General features: G+C 51.5%; 1 protein-coding gene across 1 annotated transcript; it reads left to right on the forward strand.

Moving 5' to 3' along the window:
* Positions 1-841: 841 nt before the first annotated feature.
* On the forward strand, positions 842-14,262 carry B4GALT5 (beta-1,4-galactosyltransferase 5). The gene is made up of 8 exons (XM_068416176.1): positions 842-971; positions 5,074-5,187; positions 6,056-6,180; positions 6,875-6,991; positions 7,834-8,021; positions 8,251-8,373; positions 8,861-8,962; positions 11,257-14,262. Exons 1-8 carry the CDS (start codon positions 854-856, stop codon positions 11,402-11,404), a joined length of 1,035 nt encoding a protein of 344 aa, XP_068272277.1. The 5' UTR covers positions 842-853; the 3' UTR covers positions 11,405-14,262.
* The last annotated feature ends 1,336 nt before the right edge of the window (positions 14,263-15,598 follow it).

Raw genomic sequence — 15,598 nt, forward strand, 5'->3', positions numbered from 1 at the left:
TCTCCCCTCCTCCCGATTTTCAAATCAAGATTCATTTTTGTTCCTTCATTCTCAAGCCTAAAACTTGGCTGCGGCGTGGCCGTGGCTGGCATGGTGATGCTGGTGAGGGGTGCTGTGCTGTCCCCACGGGTGGCTGTCCTGCCGTCCCTGCGGGCGCTGCTGGTGACGCAGGGCTCTGCCTGCCGCTGTTTGCTTTGGGCCCCGTCCCTGCCAACTCTGGGTGTCAGCTTAAACTGAAACCTAAGCAGGCTCAGCCTGAGCGGTGCCAGGGCATGGAGTCAGCGGGGAAGAAACCTGGCTGGGACAGGGTGGCCCCGGGAACCCAGGGAGGTTGTGCCGCAAAATGCTGTGTGCTCTGGGATGTACGGGTTGCCGGTGGGCTCAGGAACTGGTGGTGGGGTGGGTTTTGTGGTGCCTCTGCCAAGCGTCAGCCCTTGGTGCTGCAGTCGAGGAAGGAATGCCCTTCTCCAGGCATGCAGCTTAGTTTCCTGTTACAATGATATTTCCTAATTAAATCTACCTACTTAGGCAGCGGCAGGTATGGTTGTTGAAGCTGCAATGCTGCATTACAGTCTGCATTGTCAGGTGTAGCTGGGTCCCTTCCCCTTATTAACCAGCCGTGTTTCCAAACGTGCCTTACGCCTCCGCTTCCCAACTCTGTGCCCTTCCCAGCTCTCGTTGGGCAACCGAGGCTTGTGTGACCCGGGGATCCTCCTGGCAGGAGGGAGCCGAAACCAAGCAGAAGGCTGGGAATGGTTCCAAAAGACTCCTATTTCTCTTTCCTACACAAGCTGGTGCTCATGGAAATATTCTTTTTTTTTTTTTCTCCCTCGCAGTGAACACCTACCTCTTCATGATGCAAGCACAAGGCATCATGATTCGTGAAAACATGCGAACAATAGGAGCTCAGGTGTACGAGCAGGTGGTCCGCAGTGCCTATGCCAAGAGGAACAGCAGCGTGAATGACTCAGGTACTTCTTGAATAGTTGTCATTTTAATCAAAGGTTCCATTTCCATTGGAAATCGAGTTGATCTGAACCACACTCGAAGGAATTAATTTATGCTGGTGAATGCAGGGTGGGAACTTTGATTAATTGGCTTTTTTATTTGTATATATAAAAAAAATATTATAACATAAAAATACATGTTATGTATAGAATTACTGTATATATATACTATATATAAAAATTATATTCATTTCTTTATATATATAAAAAAAATTCAAATGCTTCCAACTTGTATAAGGGGTGAAAATCTTGAAAGGCCTCAAATGATGGGATGTTGAGCTGAAAACCTCTTTGCTTTCCAGGAATTCAGCTTGTTAGCTTCAGCCAGTCTGAGGGTAAACACTTTGAAATTTCAGTGCAAGGATCAAGTTTCATATTTTAAAAAAATAACTTCCCAGGCGCACCCGTGTGCAGAGCCCTGGCTCCGTGCACGTGGAGGAGCCTGTGCTCATAAGCTTCACTCTTCCCGTGCAAGGGTGAGCTGAGATGACTTGGCTGGAGATCTGCCACAAATAATATATTGAGCTTTGGGCAGAATGCAGGGAGTGGAGTCGCAGGCTCCCACTCCCAGGCTGTTCATCATCCGTAATATAAAGCTGATAACAGGGTTACAAGTTTTGGTGTAAATATGGTACAGCGAAGCGCACACACACGTGGCTGTGTGTAAGCTGGGGTGAGGCATTGCCCTCGGGCTGGTGTGGCACCGAGTGTGTACCTTCCCTCTTGGCATGTCACCCTGTGTCTCGCTGGTGTGGCTGACACCAGGCTGCAGCGGTGCCGGGGAGCTCAGCTCAGCTCTTGCGCTGCGAGGGTTCAGCAGCAGCGGCTGATAAGAGTTTTACAAGGCAAGGTCATTTCCTTATTGATAAAATTACAAGCCGTGTCCTTGCTGCCCAGCTCGCTGTGGAGCGGGTGGTGCAGCCGCCAGTTCAGCTGTACTCTGACCAGGGATGGGCACGGGAGGGGACGCAGGAGATCGGCGCCCTGGGTCACCTCCTCTCCCTGCCGGGGCTGCCAGCCCAGGCTGTCTTTAAGGCTGGAAACATCAAGTAAAGCAGACGCAGGGTGAGGAAGTAGCTGATCCCCTGAGGGGAGGAGGGTTAGATGCTCCACTGCTGCTGCTTGCAGCGGGATGAGAGCACCCATCCCGCTTCGGTCCTGGCCCTCGGGGCTCCGAGCCCTCCAAAAACCTGCTGTGTGCTCCTGCTGCCTGCAGCAGACAGGGAAATGTTACCGCACTGTGTCAGCGATACCGGTACTGCTGCTACAGAAGTAACTGGCTTTGCTCGAGCCTCGTATCCATCCCAGCTCCGCAGGCACGGGCTGATACCCCTCCTGCCCCGAGAGCTCCGGCCACGAGGAGGGTTTTAACATATGCAAGCACGGTCCTTGGGTGACCTTCCCTGGCAGGCAGGTCGAAGACACGTGACGGATGGTGGCGACATCTGGAAGGCACGTGGCGCTGGGGCCACAAGGATTATATTAGCACCAGGATCAGTATCTTCCCTCCCCGACTCTGTTTTTGGGCACCTCGGTGGGATGTGGCTGGGTGGCACTGCCGGGTTAGTACAGCCTCCCCGTGCCGCTGCGGGCAGTGTGACGGCCAGGAGAGCAACCCCGCCTGGGACGGCTGCAGGGGGGGACCCAGCGAAGGCCTTGACCATCCCCATCATGACTCAGAGCTGCTGGGAGCAGCTCGGGGGCTCTCCTGCCTCTGTCCTACCCTGCAGGCAGCAGCGGGTGTCTGCACATCCCTGCACATCCCTGCATCCCTTCCCCTCTTCCCAGGAGAGGCGTGCAGAGCAGGGGCAGGGATACGGCTGCCGGGGGTGAGCTGGCACAGGTCACAAACCAATTTGGGCAGTAGAAGACCCTGTGGCCCCTCTCTGGTTGTCCCTGCTCCAGCCGCATGGGAGCACGGGGAAGTAGGAGGCTGACGATGCTTTCTGAGCTGCAGCCTCTCCTGCACATCACGCGTGCCCCAGTGAGGGGCTGGAGGGAGAGCAGTTGTGTGTGCAGTGCTGCCTTGTGTGTGTGTGTGTCCTCCTGGGGCTTTCATATCTGGGCAGATTCCTTAAAAATGTGGCACCCCACCCTGAATGGCAAGGCAACCAAGCACAGGGTGGTCTGGTGCAAGCACGGTGTGCTTGTCCCCATCCATCTGCATTTATTCTTTGCCCTTAGCCTTTTTCCTCTTGTATTAAAATGAGGCAGTAATTTATAACTTTTTCAGCATTTGCTGTTAGATGCACTAATAGGTTTCCTGTTCTGTGAGCCGAGAGGGGTCCCTCCTGTGCTTCTGCAAGCAGAAAAGGCAGCAAAACAGGGGAGCTGAGCTTCACCGTGTGCTGTCAGCTGGACTACATGCTGAGAGCATGCTCTGGTGATAGGAGTTTAATGGAAATCCAGTTATTAAAATCCAGAGCAGTATCAAGCATTCCAAATAATATCTATCATACTTAAAAAGCCCTTAGGTTCTGTTTACGAGTCCATCTTGAGTCTGAGGTAGTTTGAGTACCACTTATTTGAGTGGATAAACAATATTAATGACGTGATGGTAGGTACTAGCACAATAAAGCAAGCTGAAATAGCAGGCCAGCAATGACTTGTCCCAGTTGATTTAAATGAAAGATTTTGACCTTGTGGATAAAGGCAACCCTCTCTGTTTTGCTTTAAAAGATTAAATTGTCAGTAGATTATTTTTTCTTGATATATCATTAATGTGGTTATTAGATGCAGTCTTTCTGCTATGGAGAATATGCTGTGCTTATGCGATTACTTAAATGTCCCTATCCTTACATATGACTTAGATTCTTAATCTTAGCCAATTCATTCACTTCACTACGTTGTAATTCTGGGTTTATTAAATTGCTCTTGGGATAAAATGTGTGAAACCTTTTTGCTATCAATATGTTCTTGAAACTAAATGTGTGCTTAATTTGAAAGGTTACAGCTGCTGATTTAAAAAAGAAATAAACCTGAATTTCACACTGGGTTCTGTAAAATAACTTAAAAATCTGGCTACCTACTGTAAATCGACTGTTTGCAGATGGATTGCTTGCAACCCTTGTGTCCAAGGCTTTGCAGAGCTGCTTGGGTGGCTCTCGGGGGGTAGCAGGAGGGACACTAGACCTTCTTTTGTCTCTGGGTGCCTGAACACCAGCTGGTTTGTACTGTGCTCGTGAGAAACCAAGGCTGCTCTTGCTTTGAATCAGCACGGTGCGTGTCAGCCCCATGGCATGCCTCTGCAGGTCACTGCTGCAGGAGTGCCCGTGCGTGGTAAGGTAGTTGGAAAGGATGACACCTCGTCCTGGTAGGTCCGGGGGCTGCATGTGGTGGGACTGGGTGGCTCAGCACTAAATGGCACCTTTCCAGGACCTCTGTGGGGTGTAAGGTTGGTGCTGGTGCTCTGGGTACTGTGGGACCAAAAGGCCAACCCTCTGCTAAACACCTGATGCTCAGAGAAAGCGGAGAGAGCATCCTCCTGTAGCAGCTGATGCCTTACTACAGGCAGGGAACTTTTTCTAGTGCCTAAAATAAAGGTCAAGCTTGACTAAAGATGCCTTATGCAAAGCTGGTGACTTTACTGTAGAAAGCAGAAGTTCATGGTTATGTAAGAATGTCCTTAAAACATGTACAGGTGTAATAGGCTGGAGGGGTGTTACCCAGGAGGTAAAAGGATGTGGGGGAATGGTAGGGCTGGAGAAATGTGCTGTCCTGGGCACTGCCGTGGCTGCTGGGGCACGGGGGCTCCTCTGCTCTTGCACGATGCAAACTGGAGGAAAGGCACGTGTAACGTGATAGTTTTCATTGATCCCTTGAGGAGGACGCGAGGCAGGATTTCCCTGCGCAGGCTGCTGCACTGACAGTCCTTGCTGGCATTGGGACCTGCCTGGGGACTTCCCTCTCTGAGCGTGTTAGGAAAGGACCTGATGGAGTAGCACGTCCTCAGCCATGGGTGGCTTTGGAGCCTGCTCACAGTGGCACAGGGAGGTAGCTGGAAATAACAAAGACCTGCAGCTCAAGTGTAAGCTTTTCTCTTTTTTTTTTTTCCCCCATTCCCCAGATTATCCTCTTGATCTGAACCACAACGACACCTTTCTGCAAGCCACGACGTTTCTTCCTGAAGACTTTACCTACTTCCCCAACCACACCTGTCCCGAGAGGCTCCCTTCTATGAGTGAGTAGCATCCCAATGGCCCCATGCCCCTCTCCTGCTCCCCGTGGCTTTGGAGCGCACATCCTGGCGTTCCCCAGCTCACTGGCATTGCACCTTTCCCCGTCGAGCACCTGGGGATGAATGGGAGTACTGTTTGGAGCCAGGTCCCCTCCTGGGAAATCATTGTTTACCCACTCACACCAATTAATCCCTGCTACGTCGGAGGCACGTCTCTCTGTCGAAGCAGGAGCCCATTGCTTGGCAAAGGCAAACAAAAGAGGGATTGTGCGCTGGGAGCCGGTGGAAAGGCTCGGCCAGCCCTTTTCCAGGGGCAGCAGCAGCAGGGTGGCTCCCCTGCCCCTTGCCAGTGCTGCTGGTCCCGGCCCTGAGCTGTGCCAGGTATCGCTGGGCAGGGGCTGGTGTGCGAGACAGACTGGACCCCCCCAAGGGAGCTGCAGCCTGGAAAAATGCTTCTACCACAGCGACATTGCAGTGGAAATTTGGGCTTTTGGGGGTTACTGTTTCCTACAAGGGGGAAACCACTCTCTGCTGAGGCGTGGGGTTTTGTGTCTGCTGGAAATCTCCATGGAGGAGTAGAGGGGTACCCGGCCTGGTGTGGGTCTTTGATGGAGAGCTGCATCCAACAGCGGCCACAAAGGGTGAACAGAGCCCAACTGCCGAGGAGATGGGGGTGTTACAAGTCACGCCAGCAGCATTTCCTGATCGTTTTTGTTGGTGCTTGGGGAAAAGAAGAGGCTGCCTGCATTCCGTGCTGGGGATAGAGGGCAGGAATGCAACAGCAGAGCGCTGCCCCGAGCAGGCACTGAGCCGCCCCAGGACCACAGCAGTTCCTGACCCCCTCCTCTGCTTCTCCCCGCTGTCTCTGCAGAGGGCCCCATCGATGTAAATATGAGCGAGATCACGATGGAGGATATCCACCAGTTCTTCTCAAAAGACCCTTCCATCAAGTTGGGAGGCCACTGGAAGCCGAGCGACTGTCTGCCTCGCTGGAAGGTGACCAGGGAGCTGGGGAGCCCTGTGTCCCTGCTGAGCATGGGGGGACGGAGGGTCCTGGGCGGGTGGTGGGGAGATATTAACAGGAACCTCTCTGATGTGCTGCAGCTCCACAGTAATGAATATAAGGATCTCTGAAGTGCGGGGCTGCAGTGTCTGGGGGAGAAATGCTGAGCTGAAGGGCTGCTTTAGTGATGCCTGAGTCAGCTCACAGCTTCTGCACGGACTGCTGAGGCAGGGAGCTCGCCTGCCTGCTCCCCAGCTGCCAAGCTCCCACTCACCCTGCCGCCCTGTCTGGGGCAGGATGTGACCCAGAGAGGCAGAGTGGCACTGCTGAGGATTCCCCGGAGGGAGGTGGCTTATGGCAGTGTGGTAGCAGATGCCCGGTCCCACTCCTGATGTCCCCAGTGCTGGGCAGAGGCAGTGGCAGTGGGGCTGTGGGTCTCCCTCCCACTCAAGGTTAGGTTGAATTTCCCCAAAGCAACAATTCCCCCAAAAAGTGAAGAGGAAATCCATGTTGGGGGGGCTGGAAGGGTTTCAGACTGCTCAGCCCTACATGGGAGAGCCGAGACACCACGTTTAGTGCTGCTCCCCCTCCTGTAACACCAGCCAGTCCCGCTCCCCACCCCGGGGGTCGGTCTGTGGCAGGAGTCACTGGTGGGGTGCAGTAAGAGCTGTGTCCTCTCCCTGTCAGGTGGCGATCCTGATCCCATTCCGCAATCGATACGAGCATCTTCCTGTCCTCTTCAGGCACCTTATTCCCATGCTGCAGCGGCAACGTTTACAGTTCGCCTTTTACGTCGTAGAACAAGTGAGTGAGCTCTGGGGCGGTCGGGGCGGCAGCCGCTGGGGCACGGACGTGCTGCGCTGAAATGCGTCTGCCGGAGCTTCAGCCAAAGCTGCAAGAGTAGCTCTGCGCTGTGTCCAGAGGCATTTACCTGCCAGGTCACATCATGTAAAGATTTGGGGTTTATGTTGCAATGTTTAAGTTGTCCCATTCTGCCTGAAGGTGGCACAGGTTAAGAGGTGTGCCCAAAAATGATCAGTTTCATCTAAAAAATAAAGTAGAGACCCAGAGTTTTTTTTCTTAATCCTGTATTAGAGGAGATTTTTTTTTTAAAAAGACAACTTTGAAACAGGTATTTGCAGTTTAAATAATGCTGCGTTATTTTGGTGTATCTCTGTAGTAGTTTGGGGGAGCATCCCCTAGGCACAGGAATGGCCTGACCAGAGTTACGCATTTCTTCTCTGGGCAGTATCTAGGAGACTTTCATGAATGTAAAACATAAGACTGTCATTTGATGTGTACGTGAACCTGTCACTTAGGCTATCTGGCTTCATCCACACAGTAAATGTACCTCAATGATTAGCTCTGTCTTAAAAAGATTGATCAAACTTGAGGGGTTTTTTTAAGTGTCTGAGTAACAACACTTCAGCATTTTTTTTTTTTTTTTTTTTCTCCTGCACAGTAAATTGAGTATTTAAGTCTTGGTTGATCTCACTAATCTGTCTGTTCCAATATGTCATTTCCTTTCGGGGCACCCACGTGGGGGGCTGGTTGCCCTCCACAGTTTTCTAGACGAGACTGAGAATGCACGTGCAGAGCACGAGCTGCGCAGGACTCCCCTCGAGCAGGACCTCTCTCTCCCCTAGGCTGGAAACCAACCCTTTAACCGTGCCATGCTCTTCAATGTTGGCTTTCGGGAAGCAATGAAGGACTTGGACTGGGACTGTCTCATCTTTCACGATGTGGACCACATACCAGAAAATGACCGTAACTATTATGGGTGTGGACAGATGCCGAGGCACTTTGCAGCCAAGCTGGATAAGTACATGTATCTGTAAGCACTGTTCTTCCTCCCTGCTACCATAATAGCTTAAGGAGACGGTGTTAGAATTATATTTTTTAAAAGGCAGAAGATGAATCTCGATTTGTTTCTCAGGCTTTGTGCAAAGTGAACATGAGAGGGGAGCAGAGGAAAGCATCCCCACAGCTCAGGCTTTCCCCATTGCAGGCGGGAGAGCTGCAGTGCTGGCAGGCTCTGCCCTAACCCCTTCTCTCCCGCTTAGGCTCCCTTACAATGAGTTCTTTGGTGGGGTGAGTGGCCTGACTGTTGAGCAGTTTCAGAAGATCAATGGTTTCCCTAATGCCTTCTGGGGCTGGGGCGGCGAAGATGACGATCTCTGGAACAGGTACGGGCTGGGCTCAGCTGGTGTCCTTGAACTCCGCTGCTGGTGGCGGTTCTGTGAGCCGGGCTTTGCACGTGCTGCGGGGGAAGCGGTGTCACCTCTGCAGCCAGCGCTGGGCTTGCTGTGCCTGCTTCACCAGGGCTGGGGAAGGGCCAGCCCGGCTGCGGTGCCTCGGTGGGAGCGGGGGCCACTCCAGCCTGCACAGGCAGGAAGGTGGAAGCAAACAGAAGTGCTGGTTGGGAAGTTATTGGCTTTGTGTGCACTATCGCAAGCTGCTGAGCTCAAACTGATCTCGGCTGAGCTTCTGAAGCCTTGAGGTGCCGAGTGCCGTGGGACTTAACTGGAGCCCAGGCTGGAGTGGGGAGGTTTGCATAGCTTATCTGCTGGGTGCACTAACTGCGCAGCCCTGGCAAGCGCTGGTGGCACAGCAAATGCAACAGTTGACATTTATTTTTATTTATTTATTTTATTTCTTCCCTTTCTAATGCAGAGTGCAGTATGCAGGCTACTCGGTGACTCGACCAGAAGGAGACACAGGGAAATACAAATCAATTCCCCACCATCATCGGGGAGAAGTGCAGTTCCTAGGAAGGCAAGTAGTTTTTTTTCTAAATTAAGCATCCCAAAGCCCTTCAAAAAGAGTCTGTACCATGTACAAGGCTCCCTGCAGCTGTATGAGGGCAGTAACAGCCTTAACTCATGAAGGAACCTAACTGTGGGGAGGCAGAGGCAGAGCACTGCCTGGATTCCTTCATCCCTACACTTTATACCCCGCATCCCTACGATGAGGGGTCCTTGCGTTGTGGCTGTAGCTGCTTGGATGCCATCCAGAAAGAGGTGTTGTCAGCATGGCAGGCTGGGCGCCTGTCCTGTATCTCCAGGGGGATGTTCCTAAAGGGGTGGGCGATGCCAGATGTCAGAGGAGCTCCTATGTTTCTAGAAGCACCCAATCTAAGTGTTGAAGGAGGCACTGCTGAGCCTGCAGAAGGCAAAGAGCAGGGGCTCTCCTGGTGTGTGGCTGCTAAAGCATCAGGTGTCCCTGAGAACACTAACAAAGTCCAATAGCAACACCCTGGGTTTGCACTACAAAGGCAGTTGCTGTTGCAGAAGTCACGTCCCCCTTCAGTGTTGTTATTCAGTAGTGGACACTTTGTCTGTCTTCTCAAAAAGCAGAGTTATCCCTGGAGCTTTCCAGGAGGGCTCCAATCCTTTCCTCCAGGAGCCAGGGCTGTTTCAGGGAACACGAGTGTTGGTCAAATGGCTGCTTTTGCCAGGGGACCTTGTTGGAATTTGAGTCTTCTGAAAACTACGCAATAGAAAACCAGAGAAATCCCTTTTTCACAAACAACTGCAGGAATTGACACGCGTAGGTGACGAGCTGCTGGGCAGTGCAAGCCCTGCTCTGCAGAGGGGCTCCTGGCCGCTGCTGGCAGAAGGGGCAGCAAGGAGAGTTTATGCTGCAGGTCCCATTTGAGCTATCTGCTCGTCTCTTTTTTTACAGAAGACTCGTTTTTGGGGTAGTTTCCATTTGAGGTTATGTCATCGTTAGCCCTAGTTTGCATTTCTCCGTCGGACAGAATGCAGCCAGTAAGAGATGCTTCTCTCATTTCACTCTTGAAAAAGAGAAGTCTACTTTGGCTTAAAAAGCCTTATTTAGTCAAACCCTGGAAGTGTGGAAGGCTGGGAGTGCAGTGGGACTGAGCTCTTGTTCCTAAGGCTTCCCTGGCCTCCTCCTGGCCCCAGCCAGCAGCCCCAGTTCAATGTGAGCAGGAGCTGTGGGTCAGTGCTGCGGGAGGGGGCATCTGCGGCAGAGATGGGCAAGGCAGGGGCTCACCCCGGTGAGGCGGGTGCCCATGCTGCTGAGCGCTCCTGCCTCCACCGCTGTGCCTGGAGCCCAATGCCCAGCCTGGGCGAGGCTTAGCAATAGATACCCTCAGTGTCCTGCCTATGCGATCTCTGCTCCCCTCTGCTCTGCGCTTAACCACAGGCAAGTGCTGACTGCTGCCGTCTGAAAGCCCTGCTGCTTCTCCCACCTGGGCGGGGGGACCCGACGCTCCTCACTGTGGAGAAGGAAAGTGTTCATCAAGACACTGAGTGTCCTGCCTGTGTCCTGATGCTGTGACCTCTTTAAAGCCAGTTTTGGCACTTCCCTCTTCACTTTGACCCAGTCTTCCTCCTGGCACATCTCTTCCCTGGTGCTTTTTTCTGTCTCCAGGTCCCAGCCCAGCTCCCACTCGCCCCGGTGCTGCCACATCCCCAAAAAGTCAGTGTCTTGTCCAGCCAAGATGTTTCTATGTAAATATTTTTTTTCCTTCCCACCTTAGCCATTATATCTCATAATGCTGCCCCTAAATTTGGTTGAGGCTGTTTTTGTGCACCAGCTGCAGTTTCCTTCCCCAAACCATCATTCTTCTAGTTTTACTTCCTTGTCCGCTATCACTCAAACTAAAACCATTTAGTTCTGCTCTCATTTGTGGTCCAGTTTCCTAAAAATGGAAAGGACTACATCACCCAACAGCTGCTATTCTCTGGGATGTTTTGGCTGGTGAAGGCTTGGCAGGACCCCCTTAGCTCAGCCCCCTCCCAGGATTAGGACCTGGTCAGGAATCACAGGTTGTTTTAACAGCTGGGTGCTTGCTGGTGACACAGGGAGCATTTTGCTCTTCATCAAGTTACGAACTGTAATTTGTCGAGGTCTGGGATGTTTGCCTGTCAGGAATATAGAAAAGGTGACGGTTGTTTTTATTGAGGGCTCAGAAATACGTTGTTCTGTAGCTGCTGCTGGGACTGGTTGATTTAAGGACACTTCAGTCGCTGTCGGGTGGACTTTGCAGGGCTATGTGGGGTACGTGGAAGTGACTCTGGGCTCTGGTTCTCGTTGCACAGGTATGCCTTGCTGAGGAAGTCGAAAGAAAGGCAAGCCCTGGACGGCCTCAATAACTTGAACTACTTTCCAAACGTCACGTATGACGCCTTGTATAAGAACATCACTGTTAACCTGACACCAGAGCTGGCTCTGGTGACCGAATATTAAGAGGAGAAAATAACTTTGCTCTGCCCTTCACCACGAAAGCACCATGCTAGACTTTCTTTTCCAAGGGTTATCAAGGACAAGCAACACTTTGTCTAATGAAGGATCACAGTATTTTGGAGAATAAGGCTGAAAGTGCACGCACAAATTGCCCTAGCTGTACCAATCCAGCCCGATGCTTGTGCAGCGAGCTCAGCAGTCTCTTTCTTTTTTCCGCCACTTGCTTTCTGGGTTTCAGGACAACGGTTTGACCTGCTGCTCTCGTCTCCACATTCCTCCAGCAATCTCTGGCACCGGGACTCGCCTCGAACGCGCTTTCTCCTCCAGGAAGTGGCTCAGCTGAGGGACTCTGGCTTCCCGATGGCAAACGTCGGGAGCGATTCGGTCAGCACCTGCCCTGGTGGGAGATCAAACAACTTATAGAGTTCTTCTACGTCTGTACGGTTTTTTAAAATTACCTGCTTGAAGTATATACAACAGAATCGCTTCTTAAAGAAGTGTAAGTGTAAATATGCTGTGTAAATCGCCCCTTTTTATTTTTCTCCTATGGCTCAAATCCAAGCTAGAGGTTTACATATGGTCACTCATTTTAGTCCTGAATTCTGTAAACACTTGTGTGTGCATCACTGTACTTGTGCAAGGTGTTCCCTTTTAAGCCAGTGAGACTGCTTGCGTGATTTAAGCTGTGCATATGCAGAAGTGTTTGTGGGACAGGGCCCTAAACTTTCCAGTGTAGCAGATGAGAAGTACAGCCATGTCATCGCTCATTCCAGAAACCACAGGGTTGGCTTTTTCCAGGGAGAGTGAGGAAATGGGAATATTTAGGGGAAAAAAACTCCCCTTTCTGTCACTTTTGCAACGTGATGCGCAAACGAACCCAAAAGCCATACAGAATAAAATCCCTTGCCTCTTGCTATATATCCCACTGATGGCAAGTGCGAGCTTGGTGGATGGCTCAAGAGCTCTCATCCATGCTGCTGTGGGAAGCGCAGCTGCTCCTGCCCACGTGCTGCCCTTGGGATGGGGCAGCTGGTCCCAGCACGCTGAGCCCTCCCTGGACCAGCAGCGCCCCGCCATCACTGCTGTAACGTGACGGTACAGTTTGGGGGTTATTTTAGTTTGTATTTGTGGTGTAAATCTAGCAGCGCACCGAACTGCTGTAAGTCAGAGCCAGTAGTGCACTCGGTTATCGCTGTCGGCACCCGGCAGCACTTGCACAAGCACAGCTGGTGGGGCAGGTTGTCGCAGGTTAGTGAGAGAAATGAAGGACACGTGAATCAAGCTCATGAAAACATGAGGACCGGCAACCTGAGAGCTTGGTCTGATGCCCCATCCAAACTGGAGTGCCGCCTCCCTTCTCCCACCTGCATCCCTGCTGTGGGCAGGCTGGGCTCCGGGCTCCCCCCAGCGCTCACCCATCCTCGCAGAGCACTGACACAGTCACTTTTACCGGACCTCTCTGACTTAAAAGTAAATACGTTGGGGGTTGCTTTTTAATTTGTATTTATACATAACAATGGTGGGTACTTAACCTCCGAAGTACTCTAACTTTCTTTTTATTGCGTTGTTTGCCTTCGGTTTCCTTAACTTCTCATGGTTTACATTGTTTCCTCGGTTCCATGGACGTATGATCCCCATACGCGTCTGTTGTGGGTGTGACTGCCCAGGGCATTCCTAACCTGTCTCCAGAAAACGTTAGTTTAGAACTAAACACGAGTTCTTGTTGTGTAGATCTTATCGGCTGGTATGAGAGGACAGCGAGCCTGCCCTTGAAAAGCGCTGATAAGTTTGTAACTTAGGTTTAAAGTCTTTGAACTTACCTGTGCTTTAAACTCGCTTTCCGAGGGGATTCAACCTGGTTATTTATAGGCAGAGGTGAGGATTTGCTTTTTACGGCGCACATAGCAATAAAGACTTTCGCTTCTGAATCTCGATCTCTAATTCACGTGGACCCTTTTCAGATGCTGAACCCGTGTTGCCCTGCCCCTCTTTTCTTTCATCTTGAGACTTTGCTAGAAATCTGACTTTGTTTAATGGTGCTTCAAACAAGGAATGTATTTCAAGTAGTCCAAGTTCACTACCCCAGAATCATGCATGTGTGTGTGAGTAGGTGTTGAACTACCTTAGTCTGGATCCTCAGCCTTCGCTGTGTACCTGATACCCATCGCACCTTGTGTTGAACAAAAAGCCGTTACCTCTGCTCAGAAATGCACTCCACGGTTGGCACAAAAGGGTCCATCCCCCCCCAGCAGCATCCATCTTCATAGTTCCTTTGTTCTAATCACGTTGAGGTTTGTTTTTCCCTTTTTAAAATGTGGAATATCTGAAAATGTGCACTGTTAATCTTATCAGCTATGTCAAATACTGTATAGTAAATGTAACTGTTAAAAACATACTGTCAAGCGCATGTGCTGTTATGGTGTAAAAACTCTCGTATTAAGGAGAACTTGTACATATTCTGGCAGCTGAAATTCAACAAGGCCACTCGTTCGCCCCTTCCATGTCAACACCGTTGGTCAGCCCCGCCGGAGGGCAGGTCCTGTTCGATGCTGATTGCTTTTTTTTTTAATGAGCCATGTGGGTTTTATTTGCAAAACTATTTATTGACAGTTCATTATGTGTAAAGCTCTGCTTCTCTAAGGGAGGTACTGTCTGAGCAACAGCCACGTGCTTCAGGTTGCTCACCATCAGAAGTGGCTTTAAACTCTAAAGTAGCTTTCCATCATCATGGCTTTTGAGCTTACTGTTATGTTTTTAAGAGGTGCCAGGGGGACATTTTTGCACTGAAGAGTAGTGTTTTAAAACACACACACACTTCTCAGCAAAGCAATCCTTTGTGTCATTACATTTATTTACCCATGTGTTTGTACATTTTTGTATTTGTTAATTTATGAATGATTTTTTCAGTAAAAAATACATATTCGAGAACAAAGATCGCAGTGGTTCCTTTTTCTTACAGGAGGTCGGGGTGTGCTTTTTTTATAGCAGGTGAGATCTGGAAGCCCAGAGAGGGTAAGTGCTTACGAGAGCTGATGAGTGGAGAAGGGTGAGCCCTGGATGCTAAAAGCTCGTTAGAAATTTCTCATTTGGGCTGGCCAGAAGTAAGCTTAGCACAGGGTGGGGATGCTCCCTCTGCTCTTACTACTCTGTATATGCCAAAGCCTTTTTTTTCCAAGCATCTCCTTCAGTGTAGCACTGATGGAGGGGCCGGCTGCCTTGAAGGAGGTGGGTTTAGGAAGATACTTGGCTGGAGGTGGTGCAGGGCTTGGAGGTGCTGGCGGGGAGGGTTGGTAATTAGATTTTTTTTTTTTTTTTTTTTTTTTGATCAACAGACCCAGGCAGGCAGACAAGCTTCCTTGCAGCGGCTTTAAAATATCTTTCTCCTCTGCAGCGCACAGGCATGCTAGAATAAATAGCTGGCAGCCCCGGGTTGTTCCAGGCCTTGCCTTTATTTAGCTCTCCGTCTTCTGGGAAGCTTCCTCCCACCCACGGCGCTCGGCTGGAGCCTGCGGGGTGGCAAGCTCCTTCCAGCCCCTGCCACCCGCCCGGGGACGAGGGCCTCGCCTGCCCCAGCGCTTGGTGGGAGCCCGTCTCGCTCCTGGCTGTGCACTGGTGGGAGCCCCTGCCCTCGGTGTGGGGGGGTCCCCATGGCTGTGTCCCTTTACAGGTACCCCAACTGGGGGGGTTTTGTTGCCTGCATCACCCCTGCGGTGGCTGGGCTGGGTGGGGGCTGGAGGAGATGGATGCACACATAGAAATTGGGGGTTGCCTCTATAATGAGAAAGGTAGGGAAAGTCCCCAGCCCACGTACTGGGGGTGTGTGTGTGACCCCCTCACCAGGGCCAGCTGTGAAAAGAAGAGCTGGGAGTAAACCCCCTCCGGCAGGGGCTGTGCCAAGAGGGTGCCAAAGAGAGGAGCCCTGCGAGGGGCTGGCTTGGTGGCACAGCGAGGCTTTGCTCCAGAGCTGCCCACGCCTGTGGGGAGAGCTCCCTGCTCGGGCAGCCAAATCACTCAGCCTGCACCGCTGCGACAGCCTACAGCTTACGCTCTCTGGAGGATAAAAAAACCCAAAGTAGCACAATAAGCCTGCCTGGGATCCTGGGCACGCATCCCTGGGCACACGCGGCTGCGGGGCATCCCTGCCTGCCCAGAGCAGCCCCAGGGCGATGCCCTTCATGGGAGTTCGGGAAAAGGCTT

This window comes from Nyctibius grandis, chromosome 19 (assembly GCF_013368605.1).
Source record: "Nyctibius grandis isolate bNycGra1 chromosome 19, bNycGra1.pri, whole genome shotgun sequence".
NCBI classification, from domain to species: Eukaryota; Metazoa; Chordata; class Aves; order Nyctibiiformes; family Nyctibiidae; genus Nyctibius; species Nyctibius grandis.